We start from the raw sequence: 22,153 nt of genomic DNA, 5'->3' as shown, positions 1-22,153 counted from the left end.
TTGTGGTATAATAATATATTGAAACTTTAATAAAAAGTCTCTGAGTTTCTTTCCTGGTTTTTCTTACTATTCATGTAATTTCACAATTATTTCTGAAAATGACTTTGTCCTACAGAGGAGATGTTAAAAATGATCTGCTCTTGGTGTCAGAAATATTAGGTATGCCACTGATAAGAGCTGAAATACATTATACCTGAAGGAAATACACATAAATAAAAGCTGAATCATATTCTCAGTCCCCCCAAATCAGAACCTAAACAGAAAGAAGAATTATTGGGAGCTCTTGTTCATGAGATCTATTTTCTGAGTAGTGAATACCACATTTGTTTCCCATGTGCCCTAGAAGACAGAACGAAAGTGAGGGGGGAAAAAGACCATGGTTCTTTTTCTCTTTCTTTTTTTTTTTTTAAATAAAGATGTAGGTAAGATGAAATACTAAAAATGATTAAATACTAGAACATGTTGCCAAAGGAAGCTGTGGAACATTTCTCTCAGGAAATGGAAGATTCAATCACTTCAACATCTTTCTAAGTGATTACGGTTTCAGATACACAGACAGACAAAATTGTGCATAATTTTACACAGTTCATGGACCCCCTGCAGCCTATCCGTAGACCACATCCTCAAGAAGCCCTATTTGTTTCAGCTCTACTACTTAATAATTCTTCAATTCTCTCCTTGTCAAATGCTGACCATCTCTCAAGCCTTTCACAGTTTCATTTCCTCCTTGAACCTCACTCGGTACAAATACAGAAATTATATATGTGGAAAGAATCTAATATAGAGCCTGGTGGAAGAAGAGGCATCTGTCAAATGCTAGCTTTCTGCCCATGATACTTCTAGCCTATGTGCTGTCTGCTTCCCCAAATTTATATTAATATCACCTTACAGCAGTTAACACCACACAGTTCAACAAGGTTTCTATGTATATTTGTTTTGTTTCCCTAGCTAATCAGGTCTATGAGGGTAGGGAACCTGTCTTATATTTCTTGAATTTTCCTTTTTAGGCATGAACTATTTTGACCCTCTTCTTCTGTCTCTGGCTAATTTGACAGCTTCTTTACTCTCCTTGAAGAACTAAATTGAGCAGCAACACTATTTTTTCAACAAAAATTCCTAGCTTGAAATCTTAGACATTGGCTAGAGCAATATTTCTTCATATGCTATCTTCTCCCCAGCGACTAGCCATACCTCATAAAGCTCCTTATAGCTGGTCAGGCACTCCTGCCTACCCCACCCCCCACCCTCCAAAAAATTATCTTAATGCTGACCTATCATATCTAAAGGGCTTCCCTTGTGGCTCAGCTGGTAAAGAATCCGCCTGTGATGCGGAACACCTGGGTTTGATCCTTGGTCGCGAAGATCCCCTGGAGAAGGGAAAGGCTACCCACTCCAGTATTCTGGCCTGGAGAATTCCATGGACTGTACATCTATGGGGTCGCAGAGTTGGACACGACTAAGCGACTTTCACTTTCACCATATCTAAAATTCTCTAGCCTCCAGGGCAAATGTTGTCACTTTATTTAAAAAGTTGCTTGAGAAGTAAAAGTGGTTAAAAGTTATCCCTTTCGTACAATGTTTTGAATTGTATTAATTCATCCACTTGCTTGAAAGCAATAGAGTAGGCAAGATTATTTCTTGTTGCATCCAGCTTTTCTGCTTCTGTCTTACATAAGTAATGCTTTTTTTCCTTGTTGTAAAGACTGTGAAAATTATAGCCAATTGCCCACTCAAGCATACAAATGATAAGCTATGGGAAATCAAACACATACTAAATAACACCTGAATATAAACTTTAAACCAGGAACTAAATCATTCAGGAACCCTACAGGTATTCAGCCAAGAAATTCTATCTGATTTCCAATTGTATGCTGCATATATTTTTTAGCTTAAGAATCTAAACAACAGAGACTACAGAACTTACTCATGGCTGAACCCCAACTGGATGTGAAGAAGCCCTCAGGTGAACATAAACAAGGAGACTCAAATCAACAGTTGCCAACTGACCCAGGTGATAACGCCAAACCTGCTGACACCTGCCCAGAGCTGGTACTTAAAGTCAGAATTCAGAGCCACAAAGAAAATGACTTCATTGAAGTTGAACTGGATAGACAAGAGTTGAGTTACCAAAATCTACTACAAGTAAGCTGCTACGAACTGGGGATTAACCCAGAGCAAGTGGAGAAGATCAGAAAGCTACCAAACACATTGCTCAGAAAGGACAAAGACATTCTAAGACTACAGGACTTTCAGGAAGTAGAACTCATTTTAATGAAAAATGGAAGCTCTGAACTGACAGAATATACACCATCTCTGTTAGAGAAGCCCTGCTACAACAGCAATGCGACAAAAATGACGTATTAGATCGCAGAAATGAAAAACTGGAATCAATATTTTGTAAATAGTGAAGTCTGGATGCATCCAACAGTTTGCTAACTTCATATATGTACTTATTTCCTTGTTGTGCAACTTCTCTAGGCTTGGGAGTAGAGTACGTTTAAAGTACTTTAAAAATTTAAGTATACTTATGAACACAAGTTTAGTTTGTAAAGTTGTACCCCAATCCTGATCAGGCACGGGTATGTACTCCTGATACTCACGACAAATGGCCAGGCTCTGTTCACAACAACTCCATTAAGGGCAGGGTGAGCTAACTGGAGCTGGGAAAGCCAGGACCCACTTGACACTCTGGTTTAAAGATCCTAGCTTCTAAAACCATCTCTTACCATCATTTCCATTTTACAACTTTGAAATCTACAAAATGGTGACAGGGTAACAGGCAGGAAGGCTAGGGGTCCCCAAGTGTCAGACTTTTTTTCCTCTCTTAAACGACAGGAGGAAACAACTGTCAGATATAATTTTTTCCCTTCTCTATACAAAATTAAAAGGTTTCTTTAAAAATTCTATGTTGTCATGACACCTGGTTCCACCTGAACTTTTCTCAAACCTTGAGCTAACCAATGTGTTTTTCTTACGGAAATGCTTAAGCTATGTTAATGAACCATGTATTTACCTAAACTCTTTCTTCAGGTCAGTTCCACCTAAGACTCAGAAACAATAATGGCTCAACAAACCAGTTTTACTCATGGAAATGTTCTCTTAAGCTATGTAAATAAAACTATGTATTTGTTCAGAAAAAAAAAAAAGAATCTAAACAACAAAAATTGAGTGAAACATTATCTTATTGTTAAGGATTCCACACCCAATCTTAACTAAAGAAATCTGTACCAAAAAAAGAGAAAAATACACAAGCCTTCAAAGTTTTCCCCAACCCCAAAGTGGGAAGATGACAAAAACCAGCAATAAAATGCTTTGGAAATTGTTTCAGAAATCTTTTACTTTTGTCAAAATAGTTATTAACACAGGAATTTTACACAAGGAAGAAAGAAGACCCATAATATTTTTTAAAAGGTGTTATTAATGTTTGATCAGCTAAGCAACATTTAATGAATCCCTTAGAAGAAATGGAGTAGCCCTCAAACTCAACAAAAGAGTCCAAAATGGAGCACTGGGTACAATTTCTAAAATGGCAGAATGATCTCTGTTCGTTTCCAAGGCAAGCCATTCAGTATCACAGTAATACAAGTCTATGCCCTAACCACTAATGCCAAAGAAGGTAAAGTTGAACACTTCTAAGAAGACCTACAGGATCTTCTAGAACTAATGCCAAAAAAAGATGTCCTTTTCATCATAGGGGACTGGAATGCAAAAGTAGGAAATCAAGAGATACCTGGAGTCCAGGAAAGTCTGGCCTTGGAGTACAAAATGAAGCAGGGCAAAGACTCACAGAGTTTTGCCAAGAGAACGCACTGGTCATAGCAAACACCCTCTTCCAACAATGCAAGAGAAGACTCTACACATGGACATCACCAGATGGTCAATACCATCTGAAATCAGATTGATTATATTCTTTGCAGCCAAAGATGGAGAAACTCCACGTAGTCAGCAAAAACAAGACCGGGAGCTGACTGTGGCTTAGATCATGAACTTACTGCAAAGTTCAGACTTAAATTGAAGAAAGTAGGGAAAATGACTAGGCCATTCAGGTATAACCTGAATTAAATCCCTTAAAATTATACAGTAGAAGTAATAAATAAATTCAAGGGATTAGATCTGATAGAGTGCTTGAAGAACTATAACAGAGGTTTGTAATATTGTACAGGAGGTGGTGATCAAAACCATCACCAAGAAAAAAAATGCAAAAAGGCAAAATGGTTATCTGAGGAGGGCTAAGAACAGAAGTGAAAGGCAAAGGAGAAAAGGAAAGATATACACATCTGAATGCATATTTCCAAAGAATAGCAAAGAGCTAAGAAAGCCTTCCTAAATGATCAATGCAAAGAAATAGAGGAAAACAATAAAATGGGAAAGACAAGAGATCTCTTCAATAAAATCAGAGATACCAAGGGAACATTTCATGCAAAGACAGGCACAATAAAGGATAGAAATGGTATAGACCTAACAGAAGCAGGGTTATTAAGAAGAGGTGGCAAGAATACACAGAAGAACTATACAAAAAAGATCTTCATGACCCAGATAACCATGATGGTGTGATCACTCACCTAGAGACAGACATCCTGGAATGCGAAGTCAAGTGGGCCTTAGGAAGCATCACTATGAACAAAGCTAGTGGAGGTGTGGAGGTGATGGAATTCCAGCTGAGCTATGTCAAATCCTAAAAGATGATGCTGTGAAAGTGCTGCACTCAATATGCCAGAAAATTTGGAAAACTCAGCAATGGCCACAGGACTGGAAAACGTCAGTTTTCATTCCAATCCCAAAGAAGGGAAACGCTAAAAAATGTGCAAACTACTGTACAATTGCACTCATTTCACATGCTAGCAAAGTAATGCTCAAAATTCTCTAAGCTAGGCTTCAGTAGTACGTGAACCGAGAATTTGCAGATGTTCAAACTGGATTTAGAAAAGGCAGAGGAACCAGAGATCAAATTGCCAACATCCATTGGATCATAGAAAAAGAAAGAGAATTCCAGAAAAACTTCTACTTCTGCTTCATTGACTACATTAAAGCCTTTGGCTGTGTGGATCACAACAAACTGTGGAAAATTCTTAAAGAGATGAGAATACCAGACCACTTTATCTGCCTCCTGAGAAACCCATATGCTGGTCAAGAAGCAACAGTTAGAACCAGACATGGAACAATGAACTGGTTCTAAATTGGGAAAGGAGTATGTCAAGGCTGTATATTGTCACTCTGCTCATTTAACTTATATGCAAAATACATCATGCAAAATGCCAGGCTGGATGAAGCACAAGCTGGAATCAAGATTGTCAGGAGAAATATTAATAACCTCAGATATGCAGATAATTAACTTATATGCAGAGTACATCATGAGAAACACTGGACTGGAAGAAACACAAACTGGAATCAAGATTGCCGGGAGAAATATCAATAACCTCAGATATGCAGATGACACCACCCTTATGGCAGAAAGTGAAGACGAACTAAAGAGCCTCTTGATGAAAGTGAAAGTGGATAGTGAAAAAGTTGGCTTAAAGCTCAACATTCAGAAAACGAAGATCATGGCATCCGGTCCAGTCACTTCATGGGAAATAGATGGGGAAACAGTGGAAACAGTGGCAGACTTTATTTTGGGGGGCTCCATAATCACTGCAGATGGTGACTGCAGCCATGAAATTAAAAGACGCTTACTCCTTGGAAGGAAAGTTAGGACCAACCTAGATAGCATATTCAAAAGCAGAGACATTACTTTGCCAACAAAGGTTCATCTAGTCAAGGCTTTTCCTGTGGTCATGTATGGATGTGAGAGTTGGACTGTGAAGAAGGCTGAGCAGTGAAGAATTGATGCTTTTGAACTGTGGGGTTGGAGAAGACTCTTGAGAGTCCCTTGGACTGTGAGGAGATCCAACCAGTCCATTCTGAAGGAGATCAGCCCTGGGATTTCTTTGGAGGAAATGATGCTAAAGCTGAAATTCCAATACTTTGGCCACCTCATGCGAAGAGTTGACTCATTGGAAAAGACCCTGATGCTGGGAGGGATTGGGGGCAGGAGGAGAAGGGGATGACGGAGGATGAGATGGCTGGATGGCATCACTGACTCGATGGACGTGAGTCTGAGTGAAGTCCGGGAGTTGGTGATGGACAGGGAGGCCTGGTGTGCTGCAATTCATGGGGTCGCAAAGAGTCGGACATGACTGAGCGACTGATCTGATCTGATGGCAGAAAATGAAGAGGAACTAAAGAGCCTCTTGATGAAAGTGAAAGAGGAGAGTGAAAAAGCTGGCTTAAAATTCAGCATTCAGAAAACTAAGATCATGACATCTGGTCTCATCACTTCATGGCAAATAGACGGGGAAACAATGGAAACAGTGACAGATTTTACTTTCTTGTTTTCCAAAATCACTGCAGATGGTGACTGTAGCCATGAAATTAAAAGATGCTTGCTCCCTGGAAGAAAAGCTATGATAAACCTAGACAGTATTCAAAAAATAGAGACATACTTTTCCGGCAAAGGTCCATACAGTCAAAACTGGTTTTTCCAGTAGTCATGTATGGATGTGAGAGTTGGACCATGAAAAAGGCTGAGTGCTGAAGAATTGAAGATTTTGAGCTTTGATGCTGGAGAATACTCTTGAGAGTCCCTTGGACAGCATGAGATTAAACTAGTCAATCCTAAAGGAAATCAACCCTGATTTTTCACTGGAAGGTATAATGCTGAAACTGAAGCTCCAATACTTTGGTCCATCTGATGTGAAGAGCCGACTCATGGGAAAAGACCCTGATTCTGGGAAAGATTGAAGGCAGGATAAGGGGATGACAGAGGATGAGATGATTGCATGGCATCACCGACTCAATGGACATGAGTTTGAGCAATCTCCAGGAGATGGTGAAGGACAGGGAAGCCTGGCATGTTGCAGTCCATGGGGTTGCAAAGAGTTGGACACAATGGAGAGACTGAACAACACAACCAAAGCTTGAAGGAATTAAGAACAGAAGCTTAATGTTTTTCTGTTGAAAACTTATTCTTATATGGGACAGTGAGTTTTGGTACTTTCCTTGTCCAAACTTTCATATTTTCTGTTCTTCATATCATATTAAGTAGGTCATCAGAACTTTGAATATTATTAAACACACACAAATCTCTAAAGTAACATGTCATACAAGGCACCTATGTGTTCTTAGAGCACCCCAAATGATTGAATTATTTGTTGTATAATTTCCCCATTAGTTAAATATATGTTTTGATGAGTCTTTATAAGTCATAATGCTCACTTAATGGAGTATTACTCAGCCATTAAAAAGAATACATTTCAATCAGTTCTAATGAGGTGGATGAAACTGGAGCCTATTATACAGAGTGAAGTAAGCCAGAAAGAAAAACACCAATACAGTATACTAACACATATATATGGAATTTAGAAAGATGATAATGAAAACCCTGTATGCAAGATAGCAAAAGAGACACAGATGTATAGAACAGTCTTTTGGACTCTGTGGGAGAGGGAGAGGGTGGGATGATTTGGGAGAATGGCATTGAAACATGTATAATATCATATAGGAAATGCATCACCAGTCCAGGTTTGATGCACGATACAGGATGCTTGGGGCTGGTACACTGAGATGACCCAGAGGGATGGTATGAGGAGGGAAGTGGGAGGGGGGTTCAGGATGGGGAACACGTGTATACCCGTGGTGGATTCATGTTGATGTATCGCAAAACCAATACAATATTGTAAAGTAATTAGCCTCCAATTAAAATAAATAAATTTATAATAATAAAAAAAGAACCAGAAAAAAAAATAAAAGATTCTCTTTATCCTGATCTTCCTTTTATTTTCAGTGATGAATTTAAAATCAATTCTAAATGATCAAATGCCCATTTATAATAAGGTAGTTCTGAGAAAGGCTATAACATTTGGTAATGTTACAGGGCTAATTTAAGGCAATTAAAAAAATGCATAAGTAACTACTATATGCCTCCAAAAGGCTGACTAAATTTCTTAAAGAGCTTTCTTAAGCAGCAGCTATTGAAGCAAACTTTTAGTTCACTATGTTCCTTCTCCCTGTAACCACACTATATTTCTGTCATGTTGAAGCAAAAAATGTTCATCATTTTGGCAGCTCTGCCTGCAAAGCGAGAATTACCTTCCCAAGCTCCTGAGATTTATGCTTTTAATTACCTACTATCTGCTTCACTACCCTCCACACCTTAGAATCAATAATAAACAGTCTTATTTATGGGAAAAATGTAAAATGTTTGACAAAAGCAGGCTATCATTTTCTAGACTTCCATTTGATGCTATCGATTCTTTGCATCGTCAGTATCTTCTTTCTTGACAGAATCACTTGGTTTTTCAAACTTATACAATTATTCATTTATCTAATAATTTGTACTGTTTAGCAGCAGATGTAAACTTTACAACTAGCTTTCACTTCCCAACCCAGTAATGAGATTATCATTTCTTTATTTAATGACCAACTGCAGAGTTTAGTTTGAGTGTGACTTTCTCCAAATCCCTTCATCATAAACTCACTTTTTATGAGGACCAACTTCCATGGCTTATTTAATTTCTGAAGGGAAGGCCATTATTAGCATAGGTGAAACTTAGCAGGCTAAGTTCCAGTATTCTTAAAACTCTGCTGCTCACATTTTACCAGCATTGATTCTTAAAAGCACAATTAATGCCAAATGTATAGGAGTAAAGAGGGAGTTAGGAAGTCATCCAAAAAGCATTTTGAGGCAGAACAAGGATCACATTGGCTCTCCATTCCACAAGCCAAAGTTATAGTGCACATAGCTCAGTAATGTTTTAAAAGAAAAATAAAACAAAACAAAACAAGAAAAGCTATACAGTCCTCACGTTTCTTCCTTTAGAGAGAAGCCAATTTCTCTTAATATTTGGGACAATTCTATAATCGATGAACTTTATGTTGAATTTATGTCTTTTGGCATTTGACATCTTGAATTGTAATAGTAATAACTTCAAATAAAGTTGCTTCAAGCAGCAAAAAAAAAAAAAAATGCAACAAGTTACACATATATACTTATATTTAATTGTGTATACTCAGTTTATATGTGACTATATAAATATAGTATAAATTAATAGACTAAAGGAGCTGTTGTCCATCTCAAGGGCTTCAAGAGCGATGGAGTAGGTGTGCATGGGGAGCAGGCAGTGACCGTATACGTATGTCTGAGAGCGGGGAAGAGTTCAGTTGATCTGTGGACCTAACATATGCAGGTATTTGTTGGACATGTCTGATGGTGGTGATGTGTATGCTACTTGCTCAGTTGTGTCTGACTCTGTGATCTCATGGACTGTAGCCTGCCAGGCTACTCTGTCCATGAAATTCTCCAGGCAAGAATACTGGAGTGGGTAGTCATTCCCTTCTCCAGGGGATCTTTCCAACCCAGGGATTGAACCCAGGTCTCCTGTACTGTAGGCGGATTCTTTACTGTCTGAGCTATCGAGGAAGGCCAGTGGTGATAAAGAGGGCCAAATATTAGAAAATGACTGTTCAAGGTTTTCCTTGACATATCAGTTATCAAAGGGCCTGAAAGTTCAGGAAATATAGGAAAAATTGTTTTAAACACTACACTGGTTGGAATTTAAATACTATGTTCAATACACTTTAAACAAAACTATCTTCTAGGCAGAAATGAACACAATTCTGTAAAGCAATTATCCTTTAATTAAAAAATAAATTAAAAAATATCTTTTAGGGGCTGTCCAAGTGAAAAGTGCCTCAGAATTTAAAGCAGTGAATCCAGTTATTAAACTTGAAAAGGCTTAATAAAGACATTATGTCCAGGAGAGAAGGAAAGAAGAGTGCACTTGTACCTTTGTGCCAGAGAAGAGCTAGAGGAGAGGGAGAAAGGAAGAGAAGAGAGAATCCAGGAAGGAGGGACATGATGCAAAGAGAACATGTTGTGATGAGCAAAGACAAACACGAATGACTGCGGACAGAATTTCTAGAGTTAAAACCAGAGCTAGGCAGCCAAGAGTGAAATGCAAGTTCCCTAGAAGAGCATTTTTCAAACAAAAAGCTTGATCCTTCAGAAAATTTAAGCAGGTGCCCTTGCAGTTGGGTGCTTATTCCGCTGTTGCTTCAAGAAAGGTCTTCCAAGAAGGTGTGTAAGGGGTTCCTATCTCCCTGCTGCTCTGACCTCCCAGGGAAGGACCCACAGCTGCTGTAGGGACTTGCTGCCTCCTGGCAGCTGGTGGAGAGATGCAGTAAGGCCTGGGGGCCAAAGGAGATGGAGGGTCAGCCAAGAGCACATGGAAAGGGCATTTATATGGGACCCAAAATTGTTGTTTTCTCCCTAATCTCATGACTGCTGAGATCCCTGCTGGATGACAGGGAATGCCAGGGCCTCCAGCAGAAAATACACTAAAGCCTCTTGAGTGGCAGATGGTGGATGGGGGCAGTTTGTTTATACAAGACAGAGAATTTGTACTGTATTATATAAACTGCTAAAGAAATCAGGAAGTGGGCATAAGATTAAAATTTCAAAAAGAGATACAGGCAGAAAGGCCCAGGAGAGCATATTTAAATAACCTTGTCCAAATGAAAACTGCAAAATTGACAAAGATGCAAAATGCAGAGCAAAGAAGCATTGCAGATGTATCAATTACACATGAACCAAGGGTGATTGTTGGATGATTGCATTTCCTGAAACCTCAGAGATATTTATAGTAAAGAATAAGAGAGTCAGGTCACTTACAGAAATGTTCACACGAACAGTTGGTCACCTTGCCATTTTAACTTTTGAGCAAATCCTTAACTTTCTGTCCATTTGTACGGTATCAGTCTAATGTAAATTAATGAAATGGCATAAGGTCATCTATCTCCTTATGACTTAAGACATGAGGAAAAAGAACGTAGCAAGGGAAAAGAGCCGTGGGCTAGAATGAGAGAGAGGAGATACTAGGTAATCAAAATCCGAAACAAAGACAAATGCAACACAAGTAAAAAATTAGAGGAGCCACAGGTAAAATTTGTATAAAAGTGCATGATAGATGACTTGCTTTATAATTCTATTCAAAAAGTAATGCTGTAAATTTAAAAAGTCAAATAGTTTGCTTCAAATGAGTGGGGTTAGCAGTTAGGGACCCTGCATCTCATGCTTAATCAATTGTGATGTTAATGCTGAGTACCAAAATTTCAGGGTCAGTTCCTGAATTAGAGTATATAAAACTTGATTAAAAAGACCATTATGCTCTCATTTTGATTTGCCCATGAAGTATAAAGGGCTCAGTCACATGTTTAGGGTATTTATGATTAACTCTGCTCTGAGATAACAACAATAAAAGAAGATCATCTCTATTTTTAAGCATTCAAGAGTATTAAGTTGCCTTGATTTTATGTAAAAATCTCTTTAAGGGTCAGTTTTCTTTATCCTTCTGCTACTATTCTCTAAGAAGTTAAAATTAATATGAAAATTAGAAATTATTTGGGATCTGCCAGCTTTCAACCTAGCCAAAATAGAAATGTCGGCCTCAAAAATATTTTAAAAGCTTTTGTTGAAAGTTCTAGTTTCTTGCTTTTCGTATGCAAACCGAAAATCCAATAATTTTGAGAGTCTTTTTAAAAACTGACTATGGAACATATGGAAGACCTATTTCCCTGGCAAGGCTTAACTCTAGAAACATATTTCCCAGCTAATGGGAATGATTCAGATTTAAGCTTATCAATTTATAGCCACACTAGAGTTGCAGTGTACTTGTTCACTGGAGAAGAAGGGGGCATTCAAGCCCAGGACGATTTCATTCAGTGCTCAGCCTAAACCATGTTACACAGGGAAAAGGTGGTCAAGAAGAAACAGGGATGTGGGTGACGTACACATTTGAGCCAACGTCTAGGACTCAGTTGGAAAGATATATTATTCCTGGACTGCAACACCTGCCCCTTGGCAAAGTTAATGGTGTCAATTTGCAAAGGTTCACTTGGGAAATGTTTGTGATTAATGCTTGTTCATCTGCATAATGCTGTATTGTGTAAATAAAGCTGTAGCATTTTGCTTTCCAACAGTGGAGTTCTACCGAGATGATAAAAGCTGAACAAAGGGGGTTACTGGACACTTAAACTAGGTCACATTGAATTTTTATGCATGAAGTCTGCCCTGCTACAGTTTATATGGGTAACGGAGAATGGCAGAATGCAGTCTGTTTAACTGTGCAAATCTGCCTTCCAGATTTTTCAATAAACATATTTTCTACACTGAAGAGGAAAGCCAATTCAGTCTTAGGCTGATTTAGAAATGTTATTAAAGAAAATAAGGACGAGCATCTTCTTAATTCTTACATTAAAATGTAAATAGGGTAATTATAAAATAATAAACTCTCCCCCAAATAAAGAACGCTCAGTTTCAGAGCTCAGTTATGCAGATTATAGCACCATTACTAAACACTGAGAACATGTATATGTCACACTTGTGAATTTGCCATCCAGACTTTGTGGCTTTCCTGCCCAGAGTCTAAGCATGACTCAGAAATTTACTTTCATTCTCCATTATCAACAGAGCTTTAGTGATGACAAGAAAGCCAGTGGTCACGTGCTCATGAGTACATCTGTCCATGTCTCTGTTAGTAAATACAAAGAAAATTACTGACATTGAGTGAAGGTCATGTCAAAGACGAATCTGCTCCCAGAGCAATTCTAGGCTGTAGAAAGAAGACTGACATACCTCCCCTCACTCAACCCATGACACAAATAACAAATAAAGTGCATAGTCATTCTTTCTAGGTCTTAGCCATTCCACCTGTAAGATGGAAGTGTTTAAACCCCATCCTTCTAAAGAAATACCATGAAATGATTTTCAATCATTTGAAATCATTTTCAATCATTGTGCTGGAATGATCCTCTCAAAGACCATGTAGTCCATTTTAGGTTATGTTACAGAGGAGGAAACTGAGGCACACAGTGGTGAAATGGTTTATCAAAGTTCAAAGTTAGGGGTTAAATCACATTCAAGGACTCTTAATTCCATGTTTTACACTGTGCAGCATTTCTATGTATAGAATAATGAACATATAGAGCTGAAAACTCAGAACATGTTCTGAGAGGATCCAATAAGGTTAATCCTTGAAAGCTTTCATGCACCCTGTTTACTAGCAAAAGTTGCTGTTGGATTCTGGAGTCTAGTATGTATGCTGTGCTGTGCTTAGTCACGTCTGACTCTTTGCGACCCCACTGACTGTGGCCCACCAGGCTCCTCTGTCCATGGGGATTCTCCAGGTAAGAATACTGGAGTGGATAGCCGTATCCTCCTCCAGGGATTCTTCCCAACCCAGGGATCGAACCCAGGTCTCCCACATTGCAGGCAATTCTTTACCATCTGAGTCACCAGGGAAGCCCAAGAATACTGTATGGGGTAGCCTATCCCTTATCCAGGGGATCTTCCCAACCCAGGAGTCAAACTGGGATCTCCTGAATCACAGCCGGATTCTTTACCAGCTGAGCTACCAGGGAAGCCCCTAGTATGTATAGTGTTTGGCGTAAAATAAAATAGGAGCACAGTAAGTGCTAAGAAAATGAGCTAATTTTTAAGGCAACATAAGATAATGGGAGAGTTGTGGACTTATAGGCAAGATACCCAAATTTGTATACTAGCATGCTATGCTAAATCGCTTCAGTTGTGTCCAACTCTTTGTGTCCCCATGGACAGTAGTCTGCCAGGCTCCTCTGTCCATGAGATTCTCCAGGCAAGAAAACTGGACTGTGTTGCCATTTTCTTCTTCAGGGTATCTTCCTGACCCAGGGATCGAACCCACGTCTCTTTTGAAGATCTGCCATTTATTGGTTATGAAAATCTATGTTAACTCCAAAGATAAGAAAAAACCTAAGTGTCCACCAGGAAGGGACTAGTTAAAGAAACCATGGAACATCTACACATAGACTACTGTATCAGTATTCTATCGCTGTTGTAGAAAATTACCACAAACTCAGTGACTTAAACAACACATATTTATTATCTTACAGTTCTTGAGGTTGAAGTCCAACATGGGTTTCATTGGGCTGAAACCAAGGTGTCAGCAGGACTGCATTCTCTTTTGGAGGCTCTGAGTCAATTTCCTTGACTTTTCACTTCTAGAAACTTTCCACATTTCTTGGCATGTGGTCCCTTTTTTCACCTTCAAACAAACAATGGCCACTCAATTTGTTCTTATATCGTGTCACTCTAACCTTTTAATTTGCCTCCCTCTTCTACCTTTAAGGGCCTTTGGGCCTGTGGGATAATCCAGGACAGTTATTTTCAGGTCAGCTGATTAGTGCTCTTAATTCCATTTACTACCTCAATTCCCCTTTGCCTTACAAAGTAATATAGTAAGAGAGTCCAGAGACTAGGATGTGGACATCTTTGCCTATCACACCTATGAAAAAACAGTGAGGGGGCTTGCTAGGTTCTGGTAGGGAAAATTCTCTAGGATATATTGTTATGTTAAAAAAAAATGCAAGGTAAAAGTAAAGCATAAATAGTATACTATCTTGTATGTATAAAAGGAAGGAGATTGAGTATATATTCATATTTGGTTATATCTGCATAAACAAACCCAGGAAAGATAGGCAAGAAATATTAATGTAGTTATGATAGACAGAGAGAGAAAGGCACGGAGAGTGGGAGGATGGGAATAGGATGAAACAATATTCTTCAATGATTCTTTTAAAATTTCTTTTCTTTTTGGACCACATAAATAAATGTTTTCTTTTTTTTAATTCAAGGGATTCATAATTGCAAAAGTTTTTACTATTCGCTTGATAGTTAAAACATTTTACTTTGAGCAGCCTATCATCAACCTTTTAATTTTTCTCTTGTTAAATTAATACTTCTAACAGGCAGATCCTCATTTGTCAGTGACTTTGTATTAAACAGTTCTCCAACATGACAATCATGAGTTCATGAAAATCTAAATCTTTTGCAAGATTTTTGCAATTTTACTTTACAATCTCTTTGCTTTGTATTATGAGATGCTTCAACATCTGGCATCACTGCAGTGGGAATGCTAGAATTAAATATGGAGCATGTCTTCACCTGGGCATTCATTTTGTCAGTGGCCAGTTAAGTAGTGAACATTTTCATTTTATATTTGTAAAGTTACAAAGATGTTAATTTCCCTACATGGCTACATAAATTTGGATAATAACTGGGCAAAAATGTTAAATATACTTGGATCTATTTTCAGTATTTCTTATTCCATCTTTTCTTTAAAAAATTCTTTTAATTATTATACCTTAAATCTAGTAGCAATATTGTAGTTTAATATATCTGGTAGGTATGTTTCTATAGTTAGTCTTCAATTTACAAAATATTTCATGACTCCTATCACATTGATTTTGTTCTCCTAGTCAGGTTTACTGAGGTATACTTTACATACAGTAAAATTCTTTTTAGGTATTGAGTTCTATGAGTTTTGAAGAAAAAAACAAAACAAAACAAAACAAAACAGTTTTGTAATGACCACAGCAACGAAGATTTAGAGTATTTCCATCACCCAAAAAAATTCTCTCATGCCCCTTGGTGATGAATTTCTCAACCCCAACTTCAGTCCCTATTAATTATGGGTCGGATTTCTGTCCCCACAGTTTTGTCTTTTGCAAAAGTTATATAAGTGTAACCATACAGTGTATCGTTTTTGTGTGTAACTTATTTTATTTAGCATACTGCCTTTGAAATTCATCCACACTGTGGGAGGCATTGGTATATAACTTCTTTCACTGCTGAGTCCATTGTAGGGCTATATTTTAGTTTATTTCATCATCAGTTGATAGACATTAGGATCAATTTCAGTTTGGGGCAATTATGAATAAAGCTCCTATGAAGTGAAGTCGCTCAGTCGTGTCCAACTCTTTGCGACCCCATGGACTGTAGCCTACCAGGCTCCATCCATGAGATTTTCCAGGCAAGAATACTGGAGCGAGTTGCCATTTCCTTCTCCAGAGGATCTTTCCGACCCAGGGATCGAACCCGGGTCTCCCACATTGCAGGCAGACTTACCATCTGAGCCACCTGTTTTCATTTCTCTTGGATAAATTCCTCGAAGTGGGATTGATGGGCTGTATGAGAAATGTATCTATCACTTTATAAAAATTCTTATAAATAGCCATCAAACTGTTTTCTAAAGGATCTGCACTATCTTTTATTTCCAACAACAGTTAATGAGAGTTCCAGTTGGTCCTCATTTTTGCATTTGGTAATATCAATTGGTTTAATTTTTATCATTTTAATAAGTATTAAGTATTTAATAAGTATTAAGTATTTAATAAATATTAAGTATTTAATAAGTATTAAGTATCTGATTGTGGTCTGCTTCCCTAACAGCTAATGATGTTGAGAATTGTTTTGCATATTTATCTGTCATGGTAAAGTGCTTATTTAAATCTTTTGCCCATTTATTATTTATTATTGAATTGTAAGTTATTTAAATATCTGCATACAAGACATGTGTCTTACAAATATTGTCTCTCAGTCTGTAGTTTTTCTTTTCAATTTCTTAACAGTTTAATAGTGTCATTTGAAGAGGAGACATTTTTAATTTTGATGAAGTCCAATAATGAGCATTTTTATAATTCACATTTTTTATTTCATATTTTTTTAGACAAAGAAATCTTTGTCTAACTCAAGGTCACATAAGTTTTCTCATTTTTTTTCTAGAAGTTTTATAGTTTTAAGTTTATAGTTATGCATATGATCTATTTGAATTAATTTTTGTATTTTGTGGGAAATAGCACACAAGGTTCTTTTTTAAAAATTTACATGTAGATATCCAATTGCACTATTTGTTGCAAAGACTGACCTTTCTCCATTGAACTATCTTTGCAACTTTGTTGAAGATCAACTGACTGTACAGGTGTGGGTCTATTTTGTTCTATTGATCAATGTGTCTACTACTCTTTCACCAATAATATGGTCTTGATTACTATAGATTTTATGGTAAGTATTAAAATCAAAAAGTATAAGTACTCAAACTTTGCTCTTTCCTAAAAAACATTTTGACTATCATAGGCCTTTTCTGTTACATTTAAGAAATGTCTTCGTATTTTCTACGAAAAAAGCCTTCTAGGATTTTTATCGAAGTTGTGTTAGGTGTATGGATCAATAGGGGAAGACATGACATCTTAACAATACCGAGATTTTCTAGTGAATTGGTACTATATATCTCTCAATTTATTTGGGAACATTTTAATTCTTGAATATGGAATTTGAGAAAGATTTTATCAGGTGCCAAAAAAATTCATTGGATTTTTGGTTGAAATTTCATTAAATATACTTTTATAAGTCATGATAGGCATATCTCCTCTTTTCCAATGACTGTAATTTTCATTATGTTTCCTAAATAGAATTATGAAAATATCATTTACTGGTACATGCAAAGAAAGGTATTTACTATTTTAGTATTTTTGAAACTCATGAATCTGATAACATACTTTTTGCAAAATAACTTTGATGGTAAAATATCTTGGGAAAAACCACATATAATATATAGTTGCCAGATTCAGATTTGCATTGGTCATTGGCTTTACTTGATAATTGAATATTATAAACATTCTAATATTATTTATTGTGATATTGTTATTTTATTTCTACATTCTAAAATTGACTTTCAAAAAATATCAATGTGTATCTTATTATCTTTTTTTAAAACAGGATGGTTATGCTTGCCAGATAAGATAATTTACAAAGCTCTCCCTGTATTTCTATCTTCCCAGAAAATATAAACTGTGCAATAAATTATTCTTTCCGGTGTTTAATATGATTTGGCACACACACTTAAATGTGATACTTGCTATCAAGAATAATAACAATGGTTTTCTTCAACATTTATTGCAGTTTTTCATATTTTCATTGCATTTTAAACTTTTAAAAAATATTTTTTGCTATTCAAGTATTTCTGAAAAGTAAATATAACTGGTAGAATTAAGTATAAAATGATACAGATGAGACTGATTGCATAGAGAAATCCTTGATTTTTGATATTAGCCACTCTGTGGTTCAAGTTTCTAATGTTGAATCTGAATCCCTTTAAAATCGAGCACACTGAAATAAATGGGCCACCGACAGCCCACAATAAATGTGCTTCTAGAGAATACATAATATGAAGAGATGTACATGTTCAGAACAATCAGACTCCAAGCTGACAGACTACAGAGAGCAATGAAAAGGTGATACTCACATCCGAGTTAAAGCGAAGCTGACAGACATTACAAGAAATAACTTGTTTCTTCTTTGGGGGAATGGACACTCCAAATGTGTGGTTAATGACTGCTTTTTGCACAGGATCCATCTGAGGAGCAAATGACAAAACAGTCAATTTATAGCTTCAAAGGACAGACAATAGTGTGTACAAGTAAAAGTAGCTGTATTATTCCTTGAGGTTTTTATCTTTTAGTTCCCAAACAAGGATCATAAAGAATCTCATTCATTAGTAATATGCTTATTTCCAAGAATTAAAAGCAAAAAAAAATTTTTTTTCAAATAAAAACACACATAAAACAATCACAGGAGAATCACATTTCAAGATATCTTATATTTATATAAGAAACCTTGAAAAATCTTAAAAGATTAATAGAATGAGAAAACTTAAGATCCAAATATCAGGGTTAAAATTAACTTGTTAATGTTTTCTCTGTGTGAGGTAATAATACTTAAGATGGTCTGAAATGACCTCAGTGATGACTGTTACAGATATATTTAAATTTCTTAATTTTCTATCTGTGGTAAAGTCATAAATGATAGACATATTACAGACAACTAGACAAATGTTGATCTTTATTTTAAAATAATTTATTATTGTTTATGGACTCTAGATATTCATTTTACTGGAAACGCATGCTACTCAAATGTCCATAACAGAATGGTTAAGATGCAACACTTGTTTAAATATTCAAGGAAAGTTTTGACTTACAGCTTGTGACTTTGCTCTCTTTGGTTTGTATGTACCATACACAGATAGAGAAATATGCAATGATAGTGTAGAAAAAGCATGGCACAAAGCCATGAAAATACTTGGAAAAAGAAAGAACACTATCTGCAGAGCCTATAAAAAGAAATGCAGCAGTGATTCTCCTGTGTACTCCAGATAATAATCCAGCATTAACGTCAGACAACTGGCAGTTCAAAAAACAATGCGGATGATGAACAAAGCATAACTTATCAACAGATGTAATGTGAACAAAGACAGATCTACTGATACCATCGTCTAGGAAATCTCCAGAGGTTAGAGCTTAGGCCTGGATTAGTTGATGATATTTGGTAGAAAGGAAAAATGAATGCTATCCCTGATGAGGACCATAAATCAACCAAGTGTACAATTAGCAATTAGAAGAACTTAAATTCATTAGAAAGGAGAGTGGAACACAGATTTATTGAACAGTACAGCAAAGTAGGTTTTTTTTTTTTTTTTGCTACAAGTTTAGGATAATGTATTCCTACTATAAAGATAAGTTATATGCTTTGAAACACTTAAAAATTCAAAGAAGAGAGTAATAGAATTATTTTATACCTTGACTGAAGTGATGGTTACACAAACTTATACATGTATGGAAATTTACAGGACTGTGGGCATTCTCCAAAAGTCAATTTTATTTATGATAACTTAAAAAGTGAAAGAGGAAAAAAAACTGTTAAGAGTATTACATTTAACTATTTAATGTAAAATATCATTACTGGAAAATCTGGAGATTTGTTTCGCTCAAGGTTGTAGCAAAATTGATTGTATTAAAATTCATTTAACAAGAATTAAAAAAAAAAAACCTTCTATAGGCAAAAATCTCAAAATATCAGAAAATTAAACCCTAGTCCACTTCCTTAGTATACTCACAGTATAAATACTTAAGTCTCATCAATTTGCAAAACATGAACCTGTAACTTTCTGATTATTACTGCTGCCGCTGCTAAGTCGCTGCAGTTGTGTCTGACTCTGTGAGACTCCACAGAGGGCCTCCTACCAGGCTCCTCTGTGCCTGGGATTCTCCAGGCAAGAACACTGGACTGGGTTGCCATTTCCTTCTCCAATGCATGAAAGTGGAAAGTGAAAGGGAAGTCGCTCAGTCGTGTCGGACTTCTCGAAACCACATGGACTGCAGCCTATCAGGCTCCTCCGTCCATGGGATTTTCCAGGCAAGAGTACTGGAGTGGGGTGCCATTGCCTTTTCTGGGCAAAACAGTTTTAGACAGGCTTAAAAATAAAACAGCCGATCTTTATTGGCAGGATGGAAAACTTTGCACTATTTTGCAAAGCTAAAACAATAAGATAATTTTATTGAGATATTTTCTGTTCTAAGGTTCTAAAAAATACATCTAGTGACATGTAAACTATCTAGAATAAAACAATACAAATATTTCCTAAACACATTTTCCTTTCATCATTTTTGTAATATGCCTATACTATTATATATATTATTATTCTAACATTTTTCTTTAAATCATATTAAAATAGACTTTTTAAGAATGCAGCAATGATACTTATGAAATCATAGTTTCACTTCAAAAAATATATTGAAAGTTAAAAATTAAAACTTCCATCATCTAAAATAAATCTGCACATCCTAGTGGTTCCCATACTTCAATATAGAAACATAGACAAAAGATACATCTACAAAAACCTAGTTTCAAATTTTTAGTAAAACAAGATATCTGTTGAGATTTCCAATACAACCTTGGATATAAACATTCCCTTTCAATTTTTGAAACTGTTAGCTGCCTACATAATTTTTCAAGTAACTCCTAATACAAGTGCATTCTACTCAAATTTCATGTTTATACCCTATAACCTGAAAATACTGTTTATGTTCCCAAGGCTGAGTGCTCTCTTCCTGAAAGGTGAGTTGTGGCTAAGCACCCCCATATAAAGGCAGGTGAGCTTCCACCCATCTGTTTCATGAGAAGCAAACTAAAGAGGTTCCTTCAAGAAATTCTTAGCTAGAATCGATTTCTCTACTTTATACATGGAATTTGCTCAATTCCTTTGCATCTGTCATTAACTCTGGCTTTCTTGTCATCCTTTGAATGGCTTAACTGCTAATCACATGAAAATTTTAACTTTCATATTTCTCACTTGGAACAAATTTTCTCTATTTTCCACTTGATTCTCTATTTTGTTATAGGTATTTCAAGAAAAGGTCCACTTTTTTTTTTTCTGTCTCAATCTTGTTTCTTTCCCCCTGTTTATCACAGAATTCTATAATTATATTTCTTATTCATATGTCACTTGGGAGGACATAATTTAGTTGAAAGAAGACTTTAAACCGTATAAGAAAGAAGCTTGCCAATTCATCCGATATTTTGAAACAGACACTGCTTATCTGATATTTTCAGTATTTGCCATTTGAAGGGCTATCGGTTGTGCTAGTAGTAAAGAATCTGTCTGCCAATGCAGGAGACGTAAGAGATTCAGGTTTGATCCCTGAGTAGAGAAGATCCCCTGGAGAAGGAAATGGCAACCCACTCCAGCATTCTTGCCTGTAAAATCCCAGAGAGGAGTGTGGCGGGCTACAGTCCATGGGGTTGCAAAGAGTCAGACACAGCTGAAGTGACTTAGCACGCAGTAACTACAAATATCTGGGTCATTTCAGCAGGATCCAGACTTAGCAACAACATAGAAAACGCTTTTACATCTTTCTCTTTCTTTAAAGTATAGAGTAGTAAAATCCTGAATTTTTTCTTGTAGTATTCCTAAAATACTTTAAAATTTAGGTAAAAATAATAACTATAATGTTAATTTATATCAACTTAAATGTTTTCTTCCCCTAATGCAAATTCATTTCTCTCTAATCATAGTGATTTGTCCTTAGTCCCAGTCATGTTCGACTCGTTGTGACCCCATGGACTGTAGCCCAACAGGCTCCTCTGTCCTTGGGGATTCTCCAGGCAAGAATACTGGAGTGGGTTGCCATGCCCTCCTCCAGGGGATCTTCCCAACCCAGGGATACAACCCAGATCTCCCGCATTGCAGGTGGATTCTTAACTGTCTTAGCCACCAGAGATATTTCGTATTTCATAAAGAGATATGTATAACTAAATCAATGGCAAGTCTTTTATCCAATCAATTTTCAAGATGAATAAAACAATCAGGATGAATAAAAACATTCTCATAAATCATAAAATATGATAAATGAAAATGATTCAATTTAGTATAGTCAATACCATATATCTATATCATAATCATTTCAT

The 22,153-nt window shown here is 36.5% G+C and overlaps 2 protein-coding genes across 10 annotated transcripts in view; one reads left to right on the top strand and one right to left on the bottom strand.

Moving 5' to 3' along the window:
- ZNF385B (zinc finger protein 385B) overlaps positions 1–22,153 on the bottom strand; it is a 372,985-nt gene that overhangs the window by 63,099 nt on the left and 287,733 nt on the right. For 8 of the 9 annotated variants that reach the window (XM_061433957.1, XM_061433967.1, XM_061433986.1 and 5 more), the window contains one exon: positions 18,156–18,266. The exons of the other annotated variant lie outside the window; for it this stretch is intronic. In XM_061433957.1, coding sequence (XP_061289941.1) covers positions 18,156–18,266 — 111 coding nt within the window. The remainder of the gene's footprint in view (positions 1–18,155; positions 18,267–22,153) is intronic. 9 annotated transcript variants of the gene reach the window in all.
- On the top strand, positions 143–2,901 carry LOC133257715 (putative ANKRD40 C-terminal-like protein). The gene has a single exon (XM_061434058.1). The coding sequence runs from the start codon at positions 1,927–1,929 to the stop codon at positions 2,362–2,364; it is 438 nt and encodes a 145-aa protein (XP_061290042.1). The 5' UTR covers positions 143–1,926; the 3' UTR covers positions 2,365–2,901.

This window comes from Bos javanicus, chromosome 2, assembly GCF_032452875.1.
Source record: "Bos javanicus breed banteng chromosome 2, ARS-OSU_banteng_1.0, whole genome shotgun sequence".
In the NCBI taxonomy this organism is placed as follows: Eukaryota; Metazoa; Chordata; class Mammalia; order Artiodactyla; family Bovidae; genus Bos; species Bos javanicus.
This window is presented reverse-complemented; position numbering and strand designations above follow the sequence as displayed.

Bases quoted from the DNA above. Each gene is read 5' to 3' on its own strand.
- LOC133257715 (XM_061434058.1), top strand. From the start codon at position 1,927: ATGGCTGAACCCCAACTGGATGTGAAGAAGCCCTCAGGTGAACATAAA.